This window comes from Pseudophryne corroboree, chromosome 1 (genome assembly GCF_028390025.1).
Source record: "Pseudophryne corroboree isolate aPseCor3 chromosome 1, aPseCor3.hap2, whole genome shotgun sequence".
In the NCBI taxonomy this organism is placed as follows: Eukaryota; Metazoa; Chordata; class Amphibia; order Anura; family Myobatrachidae; genus Pseudophryne; species Pseudophryne corroboree.
The window spans coordinates 741,271,338-741,295,674 of record NC_086444.1 but is presented as its reverse complement, the minus strand read 5'-3'; the positions used below and the strand labels follow the sequence as shown (position 1 = coordinate 741,295,674).

At 47.7% G+C, this 24,337-nt stretch overlaps 1 protein-coding gene across 2 annotated transcripts in view; it reads right to left on the bottom strand.

Moving 5' to 3' along the window:
* The window catches only part of ARHGEF18 (Rho/Rac guanine nucleotide exchange factor 18), a 326,699-nt gene that overhangs the window by 272,855 nt on the left and 29,507 nt on the right, over positions 1-24,337 (bottom strand). For both annotated transcript variants that reach the window (XM_063916323.1, XM_063916329.1), the window contains exon 2: positions 2,143-2,302. In XM_063916323.1, the coding sequence (XP_063772393.1) occupies positions 2,143-2,296 (154 nt within the window). In that variant the 5' untranslated portion in view covers positions 2,297-2,302. The remainder of the gene's footprint in view (positions 1-2,142; positions 2,303-24,337) is intronic.

Genomic DNA, 24,337 nt, shown 5'->3' with positions numbered 1-24,337 from the left:
TGTGCATTAAGATCTGTATGCATGTGCAGTCATTGGATAATCACCTGCTGTGAGATTTCACACAACAGCGATCAGGTCGGAATTAGGCCCATTGACTGATAAGAATAATTAAACTTTCTATCAAGAGCTGCATAATATGTTTGCACTATACAAAAGGGAGTAATAAAACATATTGGTGGTCATTCCGAGTTGATCGCTAGCTGAAAATGGTCGCTGTGCAGCGATGATGCAAAAAAAGGCACTTCTGCGCATGGGTATGCGGCGCAATGTGCATGTGCGACGTACTTTCACAATGGACTATGTAGTTTCACACAAGGTCTAGCGACACTTTTCATTCGCACTGCTGGCCGCAGAGTGATTGACAGGAAGTGGGCGTTTCTGGGTGTCAACTAACCGTTTTCAGGGAGTGTTTGAAAAAACGCAGGCGTGCCAGGAAAAACGCAGGCGCGGCTGGGAGAACGCAGGGTGTGTTTGTGACTTCAAACCAGGAACTGAATGGTCTGAAGGAATTACAAGCGCTGAGTAGGTCTGAAGCTACTCTGAAACTGCACAAAATTATTTTGTAGTCGCTCTGCGATTCTTTCGTTTACATTTTTGCTAAGCTAAAATACACTCCCAATGGGAGGCAGCATAGCGTTTGCACGGCTGCTAAAAGCTGCTAGCGAGCGTTCAACTCGGAATGACCACCATAATACACTGTAGATAGCATCTACAATGTATTATAGCAATTTTCTTAACCCAACATGGGGCACCCAAATCTACAACTTACACATTTTCTGTCATAAAAAAAGGAAGATAAAACAATCATTTTTTTATTTTGCATTGCTTTTAAATCATGTTAATAGTTGGTTAAATACTACTTTATATATGTTGGGTTTTTTTTGTCAAATAAAAAAATGTATTGACCTTTCTTGGGATCTGCCACACTGATTCATGAGGCCTAGCATCAGTATTCATGAGACAATGGTTCCTTGTGAAATGTTAGCTACTGTACATAGGCCGGAGACATAGGGCCTGATTCATGTTTATAAGTAAAGCAAAAAAGCAAGCAACTGGGCAAAACCATGTTCTGCAGGTGTGGCAGATGTAACACGTGCAGAGGGATTTGTATTTTGGTGGGTTATATTTTTTCTGTGCAGGGTAAATACTGGTTGCTTTTGCATCTAGCTCACAAATGTTAGATAGCTTTATTTTTATGCTGCAATTTAGATTTCAGTTTGAACCATACTTGCCTACTCTCCCGGAATGGCCGGGAGGCTCCCAAAAATCGGGTGACCCTCCCGGCCACCCGGAAGAGCAGGCAAGTCTCCTGATTTCAGGGGTCCCCCCCTGCCCAGCCGCCCACTTAGCGAGTAAAGTGGGCGGTCCGGGCAGGCGATGACCCCTGCTGTATAATGCCGGTAATAGCGGCATTACACAGTGGGGGGCGTGGCCTACATGACACGATCCCGCAGCCACGCCCCATCCCGCCCCCGCCACCCTCCCCCCCCCCCCCCCCCGTTCCGCCTCTTGCCCGCCCCCTCTGGACGTCACATCACAGCCCGCCCCCCTGCTGAGCAAAACTGGCTGCTCTCTCCCGCAGAGAGCAGCCATAAAGTCGGCAAATATGGTTTGAACACAACCCACCCAAATCTAACGCTCTCTGCACATGTTATATCTGCCACACCTGCAGTGCACATGGTTTTTGCCCAGTCAATGGCTTGTTTTCTTTACTTACAAACATGAATCAGGCCCATACTGTAGAACATTCCTGCAAGAATAATCTGTATCTCTTCTTACAGCACAGGTCTCCACTATTCAGGACCGGATTGTGCAATCAGCAGAGTGGTAAAGTATAAACAAACAGTGGTATTTCATTCAAAGCAGTACAGAACAATGGCATTTGAAAGAAGTGTGTTATTGCTTAGACAGGTGACAGCCCATGTTTTGTAAACATTACTTTGCCTAAATATCTCTGCTCCATTGGTTAGCTGTAGCCAGGTACTGCGACTTGTAAAGCATTGAGGAGTATACTAGTAAATAAATGTTACTGATAATATTGGGAATTGTAATTTTTTGAGTGCATATAAAGCAGAGTGCTTTAAGAAAATAATGTTATGTGGTAGTGCGCCCTCCCCCCTCAATCAAGCAGTGCCTACTCACGCATGCATTGCAGTCCACGCCTGTTTGCAAGTGCCCTGGTGCATAAAGTGCATTTGGCGTGACTTGAGAAGCAGCCTGGCACCAGCTCATGCCCACTGGAATAAATCCACTTGTCTATTGGCTCTTTGCCCTTCTCTTTCAGCTGCTCTTTCATCTTACCCTAGGAGACAAGGGGGAGATAATCAGAAAACACACTTAAACATGGTTGAACCAGAACTTATTGTACTTATTCAAATTGCTTAATTGTAATGACATTGTTTTACTCTTTTATCACGCTTAGTAAATTAAGTGGTACATTTTCAGCTTTTAGAACTCTTCCAAATTGTCAAAAATACATGACTGTTACACAAATCAGCATTTGCCTTGTTCTGTTTCACCTGTCACATCCTATTTCAAGGTCGATTTCAGTTGAGTCATGCTTCTAAACTTAGTGAAATAATGTGAAGTTATACAGTATGTTGTAACCAAAGAAAACGTATCGGTAAAATTACTAAGATGGGAATTCTATTTAAAATGGGATGTTGCCCAGAGCAACCAATCAGATTCTACTTCTCATTTATCTAGCACCTTTAAATCATACTTACCAATATTCTGGCTGCTCTCTGCGGGAGAGAGCAGCCAGGTCGGCTCAGCAGGCGGGCAGGGGAGGCTGTGCTGTAAAGGAGAGGGTGGCCGGAGGCGGGACAGGGGCGGAGCAAGGGCGGGATGGGGCGGAGCAAGGGCGGGGTCACAGTGACACCTTCTTTAAGCCACGCCCCCCGCTCTGTAATGCCGCGATCACAGGTATTACACAGCAGGGGGCGTGGCTATGATGACGCGATTCAGCAAAAATCGCATCATCGACTGTCCGGACCGCCCACTTTACACACTAAGTGGGCGGACGGGCAGGGAGGACCCCGCAAATCGGGAGAATTGCCTGCTCTTCCGGGGGGCCGGGAGGGTCACCCGATTTTCGGGAGCCTCCCGGCCATTCCGGGAGAGTAGGCAAGTATGCTTTAAATGAGGGTACTGACGGCAGAGATGTGTGCTGAGCGATCTTAACACAGACTGCTCAGCACACATCTATCCCCCCGCTCAGCACAGCGCGATGTGCTGAGCGAGGGGGGGGGGGGGGTGACGAAGGGGGGCCGCTCACTTCACACAGCGCTGAAGTGAACAACCCGCTAGATTGTTCCTGAATGCAGGATCAATCTAGTACCAGTGATAGCGATGCGCGGGGCCGCGCATCATTATCGCTGGGGTCATACACACGACAGATCCGTGCTTAAAATCTAAGCAATTTAGTCAGATTGTTTAGATTTTAAACACAGATCTCTCCGTGTGTACCCCACTTTAGAAGATAATACCTGGAATCTGGAGAACTCCGATTTTAGAAAATATACCCCCTAGTTTATACACACATCAGCATAGGAACTGATGGCATTAAACACAAAATGCAACTTACTATATGATGTTTACCACTCTTTGAATCATTGTAGTAATTTACCCAAATTCAAAGATTAGGCTGAATTGTCAATGTGGCCAGCAAATCATCTCCACACACACATTTTTCTTGTTTATCACCTACATGGATTTTTTTATTTTTTGTGTGCAAAATAGTACTTACTAGGGGTTTTTCAGAGTTGTTAGCAAACTAAGAAATTAAGCAATTGGGCAAAACCATTGCCCTCATTCCGAGTTGATTGCTCGCTGCTGTTTTTCACAGCGTAGCGATCAGGTGAAAAATCGGCATTTATGCGCATGCGCTAAGTACTTTCACACAAAACTTTGCCGTTTTACAGAGGCTCGTGCGACGTTTTCCAGTCGCTCAAGTGTTCATTGTTTGATTGACAGGAAGTGGGTGTTTCTGGGCGGCAACTCTGCGTTTTCAGGGAGTGTGCTAAAAACCGCAGGCGTGCCAGACAAAAATGCAGGAGTGGCTGGGGAAACGGGGGAGTGGCTGGCCGAACGCAGGGCGTGTTTGTGACGTCAAAGCAGGAAACTAAACTGACTGAAGTGATCGCAAGGTCTGGAGCTACTCAGAAACGGCATGAAATATTTCCTGTGCAGTTCTGCTAAACTTTCGTTCACACTTCTGCTAAGCTAAGATACACTCCCAGAGGGCGGCGGCTTAGCGTTTGCAACTGCTAAAAGCAGCTAGCGATCGATCAACTCGTAATGAGGGCCCATGTGCACTGCAGGTAGGGCAGATATAACATGTGTAGAGAGAGTTAGATTTGGGTGGGTTATTTTGTTTCTGTGCATGGTAAATACTGGCTGCTTTATTTTTACACTGCAATTTAGATTTCAGTTTAAACACAACCCACCCAAATCTAACTCTCTCTCTGCATATGTTACATCTACCCCACCTGCAGTGCAACATGGTTTTGCCCAATTGCTAACTTTTTTGGTTTGTTAACAACTCTGAATAACCCCCACGGTACAGTATAATTCACAAGTAATTCTGATTTGCCAATATACATTATAAAGTTTTCAGGACAGCGAGCACAAATTTCCTTGTTTTTAACAAGCAGAAATTGACAGTACATTATAAAGTATTCACATTGGCATTTGTGTGAGGTCATCTGCAAACAGATTGACTTGTCCTCCTTAATCAGATCTAACAAATGTAACTGTGATAGAACTGTGTGTTCTAAAATGATAAAACTAGCTGAAAAAAACAATTCCACTTGTGAACAAGGAGACCAGCTACTGTGAGAGCTGAAAACTTGAATTAAATGAAAGACTTCAAGAGTAAAAACTATGGACACTGTTAAATTGTACATATATTTCCATGCTTTTTAGTGGCGATTATCAGTAACAAAACCCGCTTTTAATGTTAAGTCCCCTTTAAGTAATGCTGCGTTCACATCGCAAACCCTCCTTTTAAAACGGGTCTGAGCAGTTAAACCCCCTTCACATCGCATGTTGTAACCAGTATATTACCATTTCATTACCGTTTTGGTACCTTTCACACTGAACCCGTTTCACCCATAGAAAACAGTGGTTGTCATTGTAAATGGACTTTTCTGGCCCACACATTATTAATAATTATTAAGTATTAATTAATTATTAATAATTTGGCTAGTCGTACGATGGAACCCAGCAGCTTCAAGCATCTTTACCACGTTTTTGTAGATTACTACATCCTTCACTGTCTGTGGTTTGTCTACATATTTCTTCATCCCCTCTGATCCTAAGCAGCTTCCTAACCTCCTCATCAGTAGCGGATCTTGCCACGGGCAAGCAGGACTTTTGCCCGGGGCGCCGCCTTCCGGAGGGCGCCGGCGCCATCCGGAGGGCGCCGCACCATGGCAAGATCCGCTGCTGCTGTCAGTGCTGTGCCCAGTGCTGTGCCCCCCGGTGCCGCTGTCCCCCGCCGTGAAGAGAACTAGACGCCTAGCGTCTAGTTTCTCTTCGTGGAGAGGACCTTTACTGTGCTGTGCGCGATGACGTCATCGCGCACCGCACAGCAAAGGTCCTCTCCACGAAGGGAACTAGACGCGTAGCGTCTAGTTTCCCTTTGTGGAGAGGACCTTTGTTGTGCGGTGCGCGATGACGTCATCGCACACCGCACATTTCAGCCACGCCCCCTATTGCCCGCCCGGGGCGCTGCAAACCGTGGAGCCGGCCCTGCTCCTCATCACTCCAATTTGCCATTTTAAACTGTATTCTGTATAATAAAACGCTCCCTTCACTCTCATGTGTTTCCTCCAGTTTATTTCCTGCTTCTGCCTGGTGACATCATGCATGGATACAGCCTATCACCTTCTATGGCTTGGAAATACCGTTTCTCTGACGTCCTAAGTGGATGCTGGGACTCCGTAAGGACCATGGGGAATAGCGGCTCCGCAGGAGACTGGGCACAACTAAAAGAAAGCTTTTGGTCTAACTGGTGTGCACTGGCTCCTCCCTCTATGACCCTCCTCCAGACCTCAGTTAGAATCTTGTGCCCGGCTGAGCTGGATGCACACTAGGGGCTCTCCTGAGCTCCTAGAAAAGAAAGTATATTTTAGGTTTTTTATTTTCAGTGAGATCTGCTGGCAACAGACTCACTGCTACGAGGGACTAAGGGGAGAAGAAGCGAACCTACCTGCTTGCAGCTAGCTTGGGCTTCTTAGGCTACTGGACACCATTAGCTCCAGAGGGATCGAACACAGGGCCCGACCTCGATCGTCCGGTCCCGGAGCCGCGCCGCCGTCCCCCTTACAGAGCCAGAAGCATGAAGATGGTCCTGAAAATCGGCGGCAGAAGACTTCGGTCTTCAACAAGGTAGCGCACAGCACTGCAGCTGTGCGCCATTGCTCCTCATGCACACCTCACACTCCGGTCACTGATGGGTGCAGGGCGCTGGGGGGGGGGGCGCCCTGAGCAGCAATATTAATACCTTGGCTGGCAAATAATCACAATATATAGTCCCAGAGGCTATATATGTGAAAAATACCCCTGCCAGGATCCATAAAAAAGCGGGAGAAAGTCCGCCGAAAAAGGGGCTATCTCCCTCAGCACACTGGCGCCATTTTTCCCTCACAGCTCCGCTGGAAGGATCGCTCCCAGGCTCTCCCCTGCAGTTTCAAGCTACAAAGGGTAAAAAAGAGAGGGGGGGCACTAAATTTAGGCGCAGAGATATATATATATAAGCAGCTATAAGGGAAAATCACTCAGTTATAGTGTTTATCCCTGTGTTATATAGCGCTCTTGTCACGATCCGGGTATCTGGACGCCATTACTTACCCTTCAGATGCCTCCTAAGGCGGGCTCAGCGTTCCAGGACCGGATTCCGCTGTTCCTGAGTTTCCACATGCAGAGTGTCAGAGTGGTGTTTTCATCAGCCGCGGCCTCCGCTGTGCCCGCGTGGTTAAATGTGCATCTATCAGCCTGGCGTCTCCTGTCTCCGGTGGCCGGCGCCGCCATTACTGTTTCCCAGACCACATGGATTACAAACCAAACTTCCCTCCAAGTGTCTGCATGGGCGCAGCCATCTTGGATTCTGTCATCTGATCATTTCCACCAATCTGCTGTTTGTATTGTTGATTTGCATAATTGCCTAGCCAACCCCTTCCTTGCTGCAGGTATAAGTAAGCTGTGCCTGAGCAAGGAAGACGTCAGTGCTTTGGTTGTCAAACCTAGTTCCTGTTTGTCTCTCTTCTATGATTGTCTTCCAGGTTCCAGCTCCTGTCTCAAGACTTCCACCATAGAGACCCGCACCAGCATTCCACCTGCGGTGTAGCCTGACTCTCCAATCCATTGTGGATTCATCTGTTTCCAGCTACAACACTACCTGCTTCCAGCCTCAGCTTCCAGCAGAGTACAGCTTCCCTTAAAGGGCCGGTGTCCTTTCTACACTTTACCACTCTCCACCGGAATTATTATTTCTCCGCTCTCAAGTTCTACATTTCAGTTCACATTTCATCGCTCCCAAAGTTCATTTATTATTTAACTGGTTCCAGCCAGTATCCACTCCATGCTAACAACAGTCTGGTTCCAGCCAGTATCCACAGCAGCTGTTTTACCTTCAGCAACCCAGCTCTTCCTGGAACACCAGCTGGTACAATCCTGGGTTATCTCCATTGCTACAGCCGGGCCTGGTAAGGACTTTCCATCTAGAAGATCATAAGAACTATCTCACACTACCAGTGCCCTGTGGCTCCTGCCATGCTGTAGTACTCAGGAACTGTATTTATTCTTTGCTGACTTTTACGTTTTCTTTTATTGCTGCTGTGATGCGGAGTTGTCATAATAAACATCATTGACTTTTATCTAAGTTGTCGTGGTCACGCCTTCGGGCAGTTATTATTCATGTTACTTACATGTCCAGGGGTCTGATACAACCTCCCAGGTTCCGGTACATCTCAGCCCCTACAACTGAGGCTGCCTCCCGTCAGCTCAGGCCCTCAGTTGTGACAGTAAGCACTGACCTAATGAATCCAGCCGGAGACCAGGATCAAGCGGCCAGGCCGATGCAAGAACTGGCAGCCCGACTAGAACATCAGGAGGCTGCACAGGGCCACATCATCCGCTGTCTCCAGGATCTCTCTACTCGGCTGGATGGGATTCAGACAACTCTCCGTGGATCAGGCGCGTCTGGTGCGTCAACCACAGTGACTCCAGCTATAACCCCACCCACCTTACCCATTTCTGCTCCACGTCTTCATCTTCCAACGCCAGCAAAATTTGACGGATCTCCAAGATTCTGCAGGGGATTTCTCAACCAGTGTGAGATTCAGTTTGAGCTACAACCTGGCAATTTTCCCAGTGACCGTACAAAAATTGCCTACATTATTTCTCTTCTCAGTGGCTCAGCCCTTGATTGGGCATCACCGTTATGGGAGAGGTCCGACACCCTGCTATCTTCTTACACTGCATTTGTGTCAACATTCAGGCGCATCTTCGACGAGCCAGGCCGGGTAACTTCAGCTTCGTCTGAGATTCTCCGTTTACGCCAGGAATCACGTACTGTAGGACAATATCTTATACAGTTCCAGATCCTGGCATCCGAACTGGCATGGAACGACGAGGCCCTGTATGCTGCATTCTGGCATGGTTTATCCGAGCGTATTAAAGATGAGTTAGCTACCAGAGACTTACCCTCCAAGTTAGATGAGCTAATCTCACTTTGTACGAAAGTTGACTTACGTTTTAGAGAGAGAGCAACTGAGCGTGGAAGATCATCTGCTCCAAAATCTTCTACTCCTCCTCCTCGCCAACTGTCACCAACTACAGATGAACCCATGCAAATTGGCCGTTCCCGTTTAACTCCTGCTGAGCGCCGAAGACGTCTCTCCGAGTTTCTCTGTCTGTATTGTGCAGCTCCGTCTCACACCATTAATGCCTGTCCCAAACGTCCGGGAAACTCCAAATCCTAGCTCGCCAAGGAGAGGGCCGGCTAGGAGTAATGATCTCCTCTCCATTTCCTCAAGATTGTAACCTCCCAGTCTCGCTTCAAGTTGCTCAACGTTATCAGAACGTCATTGCCCTCCTGGATTCCGGAGCAGCTGGGAACTTTATTACTGAAGCCTATATTAAACGGTGGTCCCTACCCACCGAGAGACTTCCTTCGTCCTTTTCCTTAACTGCTGTGGATGGCAGTAAAATTTTTGATACAGTTATTTCTCTAAGGACTCTACCAGTTCGTCTGAGAGTGGGAGTTCTTCATTCCGAACTTATTTCATTTTTAGTGATTCCAAGAGCCACACATCCTGTGGTCCTGGGCCTTCCATGGCTCCGTCTTCACAATCCTACAATTGATTGGACGACTACGCAAATCCTGGCATGGGGTTCCTCCTGTACTAAGACATGTTTGTTTAAAGTGTTGCCTGTCTGTTCTTCCTCCCCCAGGTCGTCTGATGTTCCACCTCCTCCATATCAAGATTTCACGGATGTGTTCAGTAAAGCTTCTGCTGATATCCTTCCTCCTCATAGAGAATGGGACTGCCCGATTGATCTCGTTCCAGGGAAGGTTCCACCTCGAGGCCGAACTTATCCGTTGTCTCTCCCCGAGACACATTCTATGGAGGAATACATTAAAGAGAACCTAGCAAAGGGGTTCATTCGACCTTCTTCTTCTCCAGCCGGCGCAGGCTTCTTTTTTGTAAAGAAGAAAGATGGTGGTCTGCGGCCGTGCATCGACTACAGAGGTTTGAACGACATTACCATCAAGAACCGCTATCCTTTACCCCTGATTACTGAGCTCTTTGACAGAGTTAGCGGAGCTACCATCTTTACAAAGCTGGACCTGAGAGGTGCATACAATCTCATCCGGATCCGTGAGGGTGACGAGTGGAAGACCGCATTTAACACCCGTGACGGACATTATGAGTACCTCGTCATGCCCTTCGGATTGAGCAATGCTCCAGCTGTCTTCCAGCATTTCGTCAATGAGATCTTCAGAGACATTCTATACCGTCATGTCGTGGTCTATCTAGATGATATCCTCATTTTTGCCAACGATTTAGAGGAACATCGTTTCTGGGTAAAGGAGGTTCTGTCCCGTCTCCGTGTCAATCATCTCTACTGCAAATTAGAGAAATGCGTCTTTGAAGTCAAGTCCATTCCGTTTCTAGGGTACATTGTGTCCGGTTCCGGACTAGAGATGGATCCTGAGAAACTACAAGCAATCCAGAATTGGCCGGTACCCTTAACCCTCAAAGGGGTCCAGAGGTTCTTAGGGTTCGCCAATTATTACCGAAAGTTTATACGAGACTTTTCCACCATTGTGGCGCCTATTACTGCTTTCACCAAGAAGGGTGCTAACCCGTCCAAGTGGTCTGAAGAAGCCATGCAAGCTTTTCATCTTTTAAAACAGAGGTTCATCTCTGCACCTGTCCTGAAACAGCCTGACATCGACTCTCCTTTCATCTTAGAGGTGGATGCCTCCTCCGTTGGAGTAGGAGCGGTGTTATCTCAGAGGGCTAAAGATGGTCATTTACATCCTTGCAGTTTCTTCTCACGGAAGTTCTCCCCAGCGGAGCGCAACTATGCCATTGGCGACCAGGAGTTGCTAGCCATCAAGCTCGCTCTAGAGGAGTGGAGATATCTGTTGGAGGGAGCTTCTCATTCAATCACCATCCTTACAGACCACAAGAACCTTCTATATCTAAAAGGCGCACAATGTCTCAACCCTCGTCAGGCCAGATGGGCACTTTTCTTTTCCAGGTTCGACTTTAAACTCCAGTTCTGTCCGGGCTCTCAGAATCGCAAGGCCGATGCCCTTTCCCGCTCATGGGAGCAAGAAAATGAGTCAGAGTCTTCAGACAAGCATCCTATTATAAATCCGTTGGCATTCTCCACGGTAGGGATGGACTCTACGCCCCCATCAGGGAAAAGTTTTGTGAAGCCGACACTAAGGAAGAAGCTCATGCATTGGGCCCATGCTTCCCGTTTTGCCGGACATACAGGTATCCAAAAAACCCTGGAGTTTATCTCTAGGTCCTATTGGTGGCCAACTCTGAAAAAGGACGTTTTGGAGTTTATTGCATCTTGCCCAAAGTGTGCTCAACATAAAGTATCCCGCCAGTCGCCTGCGGGGCAACTGGTTCCACTATCTGTTCCCCGTCGACCATGGACCCATTTGTCGATGGATTTTATTACAGATTTGCCCATGTGCAACAAGTTCAATACCATCTGGGTGGTAGTTGACCGGTTCACCAAGATGGCACACTTCATTCCTCTCACCGGTCTTCCGTCAGCTTCCAAGTTGGCTCAAGTATTCATACAAGAGATCTTCCGACTCCACGGTCTTCCAGAAGAAATTATCTCAGATCGAGGAGTTCAATTCACAGCCAAATTCTGGCGAAGTTTATGTCAAGTCCTCCAAGTCAAGTTAAAGTTTTCCACGGCTTACCATCCTCAGACCAATGGTCAAACTGAGAGGGTGAATCAGGACTTGGAGGCCTTCCTCCGCATCTATGTGTCCTCCTCTCAAGATGACTGGGTTCAATTACTTCCCTGGGCCGAGTTCTGTCATAACAACCAGTATCATTCTTCATCTTCTTCAACACCATTCTTCACCAACTTTGGATTCCACCCTAAAGTCCCTGAGTTCCAACCGCTTCCAGCAACTTCTGTTCCCGCAGTGGATATCACCTTGCATCAGTTTGCCAATATCTGGAAGAGCGTACGATCAGCTCTGCTCAAGGCATCGTTCAGGTACAAGAAGTTTGCGGATAAGAAGCGTCGAGCAGTTCCTGCTCTCAAGGTGGGTGATCGGGTATGGTTATCCACGAAGAATTTGAGGTTAAGAGTTCCCAGTATGAAGTTTGCACCTCGCTACATCGGTCCTTTTAAAATTGATCAAGTCATCAATCCTGTTGCTTACAGACTCCAGTTACCTCCCTTCTTAAAAATACCCAGGACATTCCATGTTTCCCTGTTGAAACCGCTAATCTTGAATCGGTTTCATTCCTCACTTCCACCAACTCCGAAAGTCCAAACTCAACGAGGCGTTGAGTATGAAGTGGCCAAGATCCTGGACTCACGTCACCGTTACGGTCAACTTCAGTATCTCATTGACTGGAAGGGCTATGGTCCTGAAGAACGCTCTTGGACCAATGCCTCTGACGTCCATGCTCCTGCCTTGGTACGAAATTTCCACGCAAAGTTTCCTTTAAAGCCTAAGAAGTGTCCTGGGGCCACTCCTAAAGGGGGGGGTGCTGTCACGATCCGGGTATCTGGACGCCATTACTTACCCTTCAGATGCCTCCTAAGGCGGGCTCAGCGTTCCAGGACCGGATTCCGCTGTTCCTGAGTTTCCACATGCAGAGTGTCAGAGTGGTGTTTTCATCAGCCGCGGCCTCCGCTGTGCCCGCGTGGTTAAATGTGCATCTATCAGCCTGGCGTCTCCTGTCTCCGGTGGCCGGCGCCGCCATTACTGTTTCCCAGACCACATGGATTACAAACCAAACTTCCCTCCAAGTGTCTGCATGGGCGCAGCCATCTTGGATTCTGTCATCTGATCATTTCCACCAATCTGCTGTTTGTATTGTTGATTTGCATAATTGCCTAGCCAACCCCTTCCTTGCTGCAGGTATAAGTAAGCTGTGCCTGAGCAAGGAAGACGTCAGTGCTTTGGTTGTCAAACCTAGTTCCTGTTTGTCTCTCTTCTATGATTGTCTTCCAGGTTCCAGCTCCTGTCTCAAGACTTCCACCATAGAGACCCGCACCAGCATTCCACCTGCGGTGTAGCCTGACTCTCCAATCCATTGTGGATTCATCTGTTTCCAGCTACAACACTACCTGCTTCCAGCCTCAGCTTCCAGCAGAGTACAGCTTCCCTTAAAGGGCCGGTGTCCTTTCTACACTTTACCACTCTCCACCGGAATTATTATTTCTCCGCTCTCAAGTTCTACATTTCAGTTCACATTTCATCGCTCCCAAAGTTCATTTATTATTTAACTGGTTCCAGCCAGTATCCACTCCATGCTAACAACAGTCTGGTTCCAGCCAGTATCCACAGCAGCTGTTTTACCTTCAGCAACCCAGCTCTTCCTGGAACACCAGCTGGTACAATCCTGGGTTATCTCCATTGCTACAGCCGGGCCTGGTAAGGACTTTCCATCTAGAAGATCATAAGAACTATCTCACACTACCAGTGCCCTGTGGCTCCTGCCATGCTGTAGTACTCAGGAACTGTATTTATTCTTTGCTGACTTTTACGTTTTCTTTTATTGCTGCTGTGATGCGGAGTTGTCATAATAAACATCATTGACTTTTATCTAAGTTGTCGTGGTCACGCCTTCGGGCAGTTATTATTCATGTTACTTACATGTCCAGGGGTCTGATACAACCTCCCAGGTTCCGGTACATCTCAGCCCCTACAACTGAGGCTGCCTCCCGTCAGCTCAGGCCCTCAGTTGTGACAGCTCTGGTGTGTGCTGGCATACTCTCTCTCTGTCTCCCCAAAGGGCTTTGTGGGGTCCTGTCCTCTGTCAGAGCATTCCCTGTGTGTGTGCGGTGTGTCGATACGGCTGTGTCGACATGTTTGATGAGGAGGCTTATGTGGAGGCGGAGCAGATGCCGATAAATGTGATGTCACCCCCTGCGGGGCCGACACCTGAGTGGATGGTTATGTGGAAGGAATTACGTGACAGTGTCGACTCCTTACATAAAAGGTTTGACGACATACCAAATATGGGACAGCCGGCTTCTCAGCCTGTGCCTGCCCAGGCGTCTCAAAAGCCATCAGGGGCTCTAAAACGCGCGCTACCTCAGATGGCAGACACAGATGTCGACACGGATACTGACCCCAGTGTCGACGACGATGAGACTAATGTAACTTCCAATAGGGCCACACGTTACATGATTGAGGCTATGAAAAATGTGTTGCACATTTCTGATGTTACCCCAGGTACCACAAAAAAGGGTATTATGTTTGGAGAGAAAAAACTACCAGTAGTTTTTCCTCCATCTGAGGAATTAAATGAAGTGTGTGAAGAAGCGTGGGCTTCCCCCGATAAGAAACTGGTAATTTCTAAAAGGTTACTAATGACGTACCCTTTCCCGCCAGAGGATAGGTCACGTTGGGAAACATCCCCTAGGGTGGATAAAGCGCTCACACGCTTGTCAAAGAAGGTGGCACTACCGTCTCCGGATACGGCCGCCCTAAAGGAGCCTGTTGATAGAAAGCAGGAGGCTATCCTGAAGTCTGTATATACACACACAGGTATTATACTGAGACCAGCTATTGCTTCAGCATGGATGTGCAGTGCTGCAGCTGCGTGGTCAGATTCCCTGTCGGAAAATATTGATACCCTAGACAGGGACACTATATTGCTAACCGTAGAGCATATTAAAGACGCAGTCTTATACATGAGAGATGCACAGAGGGATATTTGCCGGCTGGCATCTAAAATAAGTGCAATGTCCATTTCTGCCAGGAGAGGGTTATGGACTCGGCAGTAGACAGGTGATGCAGATTCTAAAAGGCACATGGAAGTTTTTCCTTATAAGGGTGAGGAGTTGTTCGGGGATGGTCTCTCGGACCTCATTTCCACAGCAACAGCTGGGAAGTCAGCATTTTTACCCCATGTTCCCTCACAGCCAAAGAAAGCACCGTATTATCAGGTACAGTCCTTTCGGCCCCATAAGGGCAAGCGGGTTAAAGGCGCGTCCTTTCTGCCCAGAGGCAGAGGTAGAGGGAAAAAGCTGCAGCATACAGCCAGTTCCCAGGAGCAAAAGTCCTCCCCCGCTTCCTCCAAGTCCACCGCATGACGCTGGGGCTCCACAGGCGGAGCCAGGTACGGTGGGGGCCCGTCTCAAAAACTTCAGCAATCAGTGGGCTCGCTCACAGGTGGATCCCTGGATCCTTCAAGTAGTATCTCAGGGGTACAAGCTGGAATTCGAGACGTCTCCCCCCCCGCCGTTTCCTCAAATCTGCCTTGCCGACAACTCCCTCAGGCAGGGAGGCAGTGCTAGAGGCAATTCACAAGCTGTATTCCCAGCAGGTGATAGTCAAGGTGCCCCTACTTCAACAAGGACGGGGTTACTATTCCACAATGTTTGTGGTACCGAAACCGGACGGTTTGGTGAGACCCATTTTAAATTTGAAATCCTTGAACACATATATAAAAAAATTCAAGTTCAAGATGGAATCGCTCAGGGCGGTTATTGCAAGCCTGGACGAGGGGGATTACATGGTATCACTGGACATCAAGGATGCTTACCTGCATGTCCCCATTTACCATCCTCACCAGGAGTACCTCAGATTTGTGGTACAGGATTGTCATTACCAATTCCAGACGTTGCCGTTTGGTCTGTCCACGGCACCGAGGGTATTTACCAAGGTAATGGCCGAAATGATGATACTCCTTCGAAAAAAGGGAGTTTTAATTATCCCGTACTTGGACGATCTCCTGATAAAGGCGAGGTCCAGGGAGCAGTTGTTGGTCGGGGTAGCACTTTCTCGGGAGGTGCTACAACAGCACGGCTGAATTCTAAATATTCCAAAGTCACAGCTGGTCCCTACGACACGTCTACTGTTCCTGGGGATGGTTCTGGACACAGAACAGAAAAAAGTGTTTCTCCCGGAGGAGAAGGCCAAGGAGCTGTCATCTCTAGTCAGAGGCCTCCTAAAACCAAAACGGGTGTCGGTGCATCACTGCACGCGAGTCCTGGGAAAAATGGTAGCTTCCTACGAAGCAATTCCATTCGGCAGGTTCCATGCAAGAACCTTTCAGTGGGACCTGTTGGACAAGTGGTCCGGATCGCATCTTCAGATGCATCGGCTGATAACCCTGTCTCCAAGGACCAGGGTGTCTCTGCTGTGGTGGCTGCAAAGTGCTCATCTTCAAGAGGGCCGCAGATTCGGCATACAGGACTGGGTCCTGGTGACCACGGATGCCAGCCTTCGAGGCTGGGGGGCAGTCACACAGGGAAGAAACTTCCAAGGGCTATGGTCAAGTCAGGAGACTTCCCTACACATAAATATTCTGGAACTGAGGGCCATTTTCAATGCCCTAAGTCAGGCAAAACCCCTGCTTCAAAACCAGCCGGTACTGATCCAGTCAGACAACATCACGGCAGTCGCCCATGTAAACCGACAGGGCGGCACAAGAAGCAGGACGGCGATGGCAGAAGCCACAAGGATTCTCCGATGGGCGGAAAATCACGTGTTAGCACTGTCAGCAGTGTTCATTCCGGGAGTGGACAACTGGGAAGCAGACTTCCTCAGCAGGCACGACCTCCACCCGGGAGAGTGGGGACTTCATCCAGAAGTCTTCCAACTGATTGTAAACCGTTGGGAAAGGCCACAGGTGGACATGATGGCGTCCCGCCTAAACAAAAAGCTAGAAAGATATTGCGCCAGGTCAAGAGACCCTCAGGCGATAGCTGTGGACGCTCTAGTGACATCGTGGGTGTACCGGTCGGTTTATGTGTTCCTTCCTTTTCCTCTCATACCAAAGGTACTGAGGATAATAAGGAGAAGAGGAGTAAGAACTATACTCATTGTTCCGGATTGGCCAAGAAGAGCTTGGTACCCGGAACTTCAAGAAATGATCTCAGAGGACCCATGGCCTCTGCCGCTCAGACAGGACCTGCTGCAGCAGGGGCCCTGTCTGTTCCAAGACTTACCGCGGCTGCGTTTGACGGCATGGCGGTTGAACACCGGATCCTGAAGGAAAAGGGCATTCCGGAGGAAGTCATTCCTACGCTGATTAAAGCTAGGAAAGAAGTGACCGCGAACCATTATCACCGCATTTGGCGAAAATATGTTGCATGGTGTGAGGCCAGGAAGGCCCCAACGGAGGAATTTCACCTGGGCCGTTTTCTGCACTTCCTACAGTCAGGGGTGACTATGGGCCTAAAATTGGGTTCCATTAAGGTCCAGATTTCGGCTCTATCGATTTTCTTCCAGAGAGAACTGGCTTCACTACCTAAAGTTCAGACTTTTGTTAAGGGAGTGCTGCATATTCAGCCCCCTTTTGTGCCTCCAGTGGCACCTTGGGATCTCAACGTGATGTTGGATTTCCTAAAGTCACATTGGTTTGAGCCCCTTAAAACCGTGGAATTGAAATATCTCACGTGGAAAGTGGTCATGTTGTTAGCCTTGGCTTCGGCCAGGCGTGTATCAGAATTGGCGGCTTTGTCATGTAAAAGCCCTTATCTGATTTTCCATATGGATAGGGCAGAATTGAGGACTCGTCCCCAGTTTCTCCCTAAGGTGGTATCAGCCTTTCATTTGAACCAACCTATCGCGGTGCCTGCGGCTACTAATGACTTGGAGGCTTCCAAGTTGTTGGACGTAGTCCGGGCCCTGAAAATGTATGTTTCCAGGACAGCTGGAGTCAGAAAGACTGACTCGCTATTTATCCTGCATGCGCCCAACAAGTTGGGTGCACCTGCTTCAAAGCAGACTATTGCTCGCTGGATCTGTAGTACGATTCAGCTTGCACATTCTGCGGCTACTGCCGCATCCTAAATCAGTGAAAGCCCATTCCACGAGAAAGGTAGGCTCTTCTTGGGCGGCTGCCCGAGTGGTCTCGGCTCTACAACTTTGCCGAGCAGCTACTTGGTCGGGGTCAAACACATTTGCTAAATTCTACAAGTTTGACACCCTGGCTGAGGAGGACCTAGAGTTTGCCCATTCGGTGCTGCAGAGTCATCCGCACTCTCCCGCCCGTTTGGGAGCTTTGGTATAATCCCCATGGTCCTTACGGAGTCCCAGCATCCACTTAGGACGTCAGAGAAAATAAGATTTTACTCACCGGTAAATCTATTTCTCGTAGTCCGTAGTGGATGCTGGGCGCCCATCCCAAGTGCGGATTGTCTGCAATACTTGTATATAGTTATTGTTTAACTAAAGGGTTATTGTTGAGCCATCTGTTGAGAGGCTCAGTTATTGTTCATACTGTTAACTGGGTATTGTATCACGAGTTATACGGTGTGATTGGTGTGGCTGGTATGAGTCTTACCCGGGATTCAAAATCCTTCCTTATTGTGTCAGCTCTTCCGGGCACAGTATCCTGACTGAGGTCTGGAGGAGGGTCATAGAGGGAGGAGCCAGTGCACACCAGTTAGACCAAAAGCTTTCTTTTAGTTGTGCCCAGTCTCCTGCGGAGCCGCTATTCCCCATGGTCCTTACGGAGTCCCAGCATCCACTACGGACTACGAGAAATAGATTTACCGGTGAGTAAAATCTTATTTTCTGAGCCTTTCGCACTGCACAGTGAAACGGTTCTGAACCGGGTAGGACCCTGCTTTTTAACTGTTTCAAAATACCGGTATTTTGAAAACGGTAAATTCAAGGTGGCCCTTTCACACCGGAGCTAGAACCGTTTTGGAAGGCTTAAAAATCTGCAATTTACCGGGTTAAAGCTGCGGTGTGAAAGTGGTATAAGAGTCTTACAAATAATTGATCCAGTTGAGCCAGGATACTCTTCCTGATGGGATTGCAATATAACTAGGCAATATAATATTAGTTTCATCTTACTGTCCATATTTACAGAACATAGTCCATCTTATTTATGCTTGTCATCCAATTAGCCATGAAAATTTTTCTTTTTTTCTTTTTTCATGATTTTTATTATTTGCGCCAGTTTTTTTTAAATACAATTTTACAGTTTTTTCAGACAGTTTTTTTTTACTTTTTCATCTGTAAACGCATAGGATCTGGGATAAGTTCCCAGACTCATGTATTTTCATGGAAAAATGGCTCTCTAAGGGCTGTTTATCAGGGATTTTGTTTTGTGTTACTGAAGCACGCAAAAAAAAAAAAAAATCCCAGATAACTTCAGACAATCAGGGCCAATTGGATAGCCATGGGGGAGATGTGTCCGATTCAGTATGCGTCGCATCAGCAAACTGACTTTTCTGTGCACAATACGAGCGCACAGCAGCCGTACTGCGTGTGCGCAGACAGTGAGATGCGATCGCATCTCACATTCATAGGGCAGAACGGGGCGGCAACGCAGTGTTACGGGGAGTGGCGACTTGTCGTTGGGTAGGCGTGGTGGTAATGAAAACAGGGGTGGCCACGTGACATCGCACGCGGCTGCTGTGACCCGAAAAATTCCTGTCCTGCACCTGGCATTGCAGCCTAGCTGCGGAGACAGGGGGACATCCACTAATCAGGGATGTGATCGCAATTGATTTGCGAACGCATCTCTGCCGGCCATTAACATACTGGGTTGCTTTGCCCTGTGCTGGACATCCCCCAGCATGTGATCGTAGCCAGTTGCAGTTTTGCTAAAATAGTAAAACTGCAACTGAAGCTGAATAAGGTCCATAATTAGCCACAGTAAATTACCATAGCTAATTGGATACCCCCCTTAGTGTTAGTAGGATTATATATATATGCTTATTGGGCAAGATATATTTATTCTGATTAGTGGTCAACTCCATAATAATTTATGTACTGACAGCACACTTTTAACAGAGGAGCCACTCAAACATGAACTCCACCCACCTGTTACTGGGTATGTACTTTTTTAGGGAATCGGGAGACACCATGGGGGGAATTCAAATGTTTGAAAAGTCAGTTGGGTGTCTGTTTTTTCCTATCTATTAGATAGGAAAAAACAGACACCCAACTGACTTTTCAAACAATTGAATATCCCCCAATGTGTCTGTGAAAGGAAAGATATGCTGGATAGCAGGGCATGAAGCTGCACAGCTCATCCTTTGAGGGATATTCAATTACCCCCGAAGAGACATTAGGTGGAAAACCCCCCAATGTTTCTTCGGGTTTTGCGATTGGGCTATTCGATTAGCTTGTCGGTTAAAAAGTGCATTTTCACCTGAAAACACACATGGTGAAATAGCCCCGTTTTGGATGAAAACGAGGCTGTTATCAGGGATTTTGCTTTGCCTGCCGGAGGCACGCGCCGGTTTATCGGGGCAAATTAGATAGCCCCCCCCCTGGCGATACTTTGCACCCGACAGTATGTGCGGGTAATTGAATATCCCTTTCTGTGTCAAGTGTGGCACCATAAAATTAGCAAACTAGCAACCAGAATTTATTTTGGAAGCAGACTTAAATAAACAATTATTTTGATTTGGTTATGTATGTGTTGGATATAGTTACTGTCATGTCATTGATGCATTTGCAGAAAAGTTATAAGCTACTTTCACTTTATAGTGGCAGGCTTAAAAATATGTAATAAAACTGAATTTATATTACGTTAATCCAAAGATATAAGTAGTCAGAAGTACACTTTTCTGGTGTACCTAAATAACATCTACATTATAGTTGATTGTTTAATTGCACCTAAATAAACCTTGTCACACACATACCCATTCCGTATTAATTTATAGATCACTGGCCATTATTTAATTTACATAGAAACAAGTCCGAGTGCTGCATAACTAACAATCCTTGTACATTATAGTTTGCTAAGACTGAAAGTGTATGTATTTTACTAGGCTTCATTAAGCTACAAAAATTTTATATCTATAAAATTACTCAGAAGCCTAACAAGCAATATCTCAGGTATGTAGTTATGATCCCACTAGGATCCCGACCGCCAGTCACCCGATCCCAACCCATATGTCATCCATCTCCGAGAATACAAAGTAGACAAACTTAATAACGGGTGGTGTCTTCTGTTACAAGCGGGGATTTGGAGTTCTTAAGGGGGGTACACATGTAGCGATGTGTGCTTAAATTCTAAGCAATGTGACTAGATTGCTTAGAAATGAAGCACACATCTCTCCGTGTGTATGCCCGAGCGACGATAGGGGCCGCGCATCGCTATCGCTGACTCTAGATGGGCCTGGGTAAAGTGGGGGAGAGATGCGTGCTGAGCGTTCTGTGCTAGATCGCTCAACACACATCTCTGTACACATTGGTACGTGTATACTCCCTATTAGACTGACATACAGGTCAATACAGGTTAAGTATCCCTTATCCAAAATGCTTGGGACCAGAAGTATTTTGGATATCGGATTTTTCCGTATTTTGGAATAATTGCATACCATAATGAGATATCATGGTGATGGGACCTAAATCTAAGCACAGAATGCATTTATGTTACATATACACCTTATACACACAGCCTGAAGGTAATTTTAACCAATATTTTTAATAACTTTGTGCATTAAACAAAGTGTGTGTACATTCACACAATTCATTTATGTTTCATATACACCTTAAACACACAGCCTGGAGGTCATTTAATACAATATTTTTATTAACTTTGTGTATTAAACAAAGTTTGTGTACATTGAGCCATCAGAAAACAAAGGTTTCACTATCTCACTCTCACTCACAAAATTCCGTATTTCGGAATATTCCGTATTTCGGAATATTTGGATATGGGATACTCAACCTGTAGTAGTTTTGTTAGTGCCATGTGTGGAGAAACAAGCAATACAGCAGGAGGTGTTGAGAAGTTGAAGGGGCTGTATACAACTTTAAACACTCTACACCTGCAGATAGTAGCACAGAGTGAGCTAATATATTTAAGTTGTTCCACTTAGAACTGTATCTCATACTGGGCTTTAAGAACAATGGCCAGAGTGAGGAAGGGTTTGAGCTATCGCAAATTTCTAGAGAAGTTAACACTTTGGTGACAAAAACAACATTAATAGTGTGGCCGGAGAGACCCCCCAGCCCACGTGGAAAATGGCGGCTGCGGCACTGAAGGGGTTAAACCCTAGTGCCCGGCGCCATTATAAGGACAATGGGCGCTTGGCGCCAGGTTTAAAATATTGTGGGCGCTAGGCGCCGTGTGTATAGAATGTTTAAAAATTGTATTTTTTAATGTGTGCCGCGGTCCCGGACCTCTCCGGCGACCGCGGCAGTGAGGGCAGCCCCCGGCGCACTGAGCTCTGTGTGCGCGTCGGGGGAGAGGGGAGCCGTTGACCGCCGGAGCCCGGGAGCTCCGCTCCCGGCAACAGCAGCGGTCAGTACAGCCCCTGGCGCACTAGCTGTGTGCGCGCCGGGGAGAAGGGAGAGCCGCTGCAGGCGGGAGATCCACTCCCGCTGCAGCGCTCTCTGTGCGTGCCGCCGCTGGGGGGCGGGAGCTCTGCTCCCGGCGCCTCAGCGCTACATGACTGGCCGAGCGCAGCCGCCGGGACGAGCTCGTCCTGGTCTGCTGCAATGCTGGGGGGTGCGCCGCACACGGGAACCAGGCTAGCCGGCTCCCTAGCGGCGGAGGCATGTGAAGGCAACTGGACGCTGGGAACAGGCCTGCGCCTTAGCGCTCCAGCGGCACAGAGCCACGGCGGCCGGGATAAGCGTCCCGAGCCGCCGGGTTTCAGAAGGGGGGTGCGCCGCAGCCTCGGGTCGGGGGGCTGCGGCGAGGCGGCAATTTCAGCCACGCTGGGGACGGAGGGCAGCAGCGGGGCATGTGGAAGTTAGCCCCTGCTGCAGCCAGCACCCCCAGCAGTGCTTTTAGCTCCCAGTGTGTCCTGCTGCCCGTGGGGAGAGCCCAGCGGTCCCCCAGGCTGCAGGAATAAACACAGAACAATGGTTTTTAAATGTAATATATATATAAATATATTGTGTTATGAGGCACTGCAGTGCCAGGGAATGTGGAGCCTGTGCAGGGCACAGGCTCAGTGTAGATTTAAAGGGAAACACATGTGTTTAAATGAAATGTATTTAAAGGTAAATTGCACTTATTGGTTGTGTGTCCCAGGAGGGGGGAATCCATGGCTGTGCAGGCTGATGGATTCTCCCAGACCTTTTCCCCAAAAACGGAATACTTTCCCTTCCAGCCTCACACTTGAAAGGGGCATTGGGAGAGAGAGGAGATGCTCAGCTTTGAAACAAGCTGAGTGGTTTTCTGGAGCTCCATGGAGATCACCCGTAGTGGCCAGTCTAGACTGAATGGCACCGGGGCGTATCCTGATCCTCCAGAATGGGACAGTCAAAGGTAGAGATGAGCGGGTTCGGTTTCTCTGAATCCGAACCCGCCAGAACTTCATGTTTTTTTTCACGGGTCCGAGCGACTCGGATCTTCCCGCCTTGCTCGGTTAACCCGAGCGCGCCCGAACGTCATCATGACGCTGTCGGATTCTCGCGAGGCTCGGATTCTATCGCGAGACTCGGATTCTATATAAGGAGCCGCGCGTCGCCGCCATTTTCACACGTGCATTGAGATTGATAGGGAGAGGACGTGGCTGGCGTCCTCTCCATTTAGATTATAAGAGACTGAGAGAGATTTACTGGAGCTGACTAGGAGGAGTACTGTTACTGTAGAAGTGTAGAGACTGAGTGGAGAGAGTTTACTAGTGAGGACAGTGCAGTTTACTTTATAATCCGTTCTCTGCCTGAAAAAAGCGATACACAGCACACAGTGACTCAGTCACATACCATATCTGTGTGCACTGCTCAGGCTCAGGCCAGTGTGCTGCATCATCTATTATCTATATATAATATTATATATATCTGTCTGACTGCTCAGCTCACACAGCTTATAATTGTGGGGGAGACTGGGGAGCACTACTGCAGTGCCAGTTATAGGTTATAGCAGGAGCCAGGAGTACATAATATATTATATAGTGAGTGACCACCAGACACACAGTGCAGTTTATTTAATATATCCGTTCTCTGCCTGAAAAAAGCGATACACACAGTGACTCAGTCAGTCACATACCATATCTGTGTGCACTGCTCAGGCCAGTGTGCTGCATCATCTATTATCTATATATAATATTATATATATCTGTCTGACTGCTCAGCTCACACAGCTTATAATTGTGGGGGAGACTGGGGAGCACTACTGCAGTGCCAGTTATAGGTTATAGCAGGAGCCAGGAGTACATAATATATTATATAGTGAGTGACCACCAGACACACAGTGCAGTTTATTTAATATATCCGTTCTCTGCCTGAAAAAAGCGATACACACAGTGACTCAGTCAGTCACATACCATATCTGTGTGCACTGCTCAGGCTCAGGCCAGTGTGCTGCATCATCTATTATCTATATATAATATTATATATATCTGTCTGACTGCTCAGCTCACACAGCTTATAATTGTGGGGGAGACTGGGGAGCACTACTGCAGTGCCAGTTATAGGTTATAGCAGGAGCCAGGAGTACATAATATATTATATAGTGAGTGACCACCAGACACACAGTGCAGTTTATTTAATATATCCGTTCTCTGCCTGAAAAAAGCGATACACACAGTGACTCAGTCAGTCACATACCATATCTGTGTGCACTGCTCAGGCTCAGGCCAGTGTGCTGCATCATCTATTATCTATATATAATATTATATATATCTGTCTGACTGCTCAGCTCACACAGCTTATAATTGTGGGGGAGAC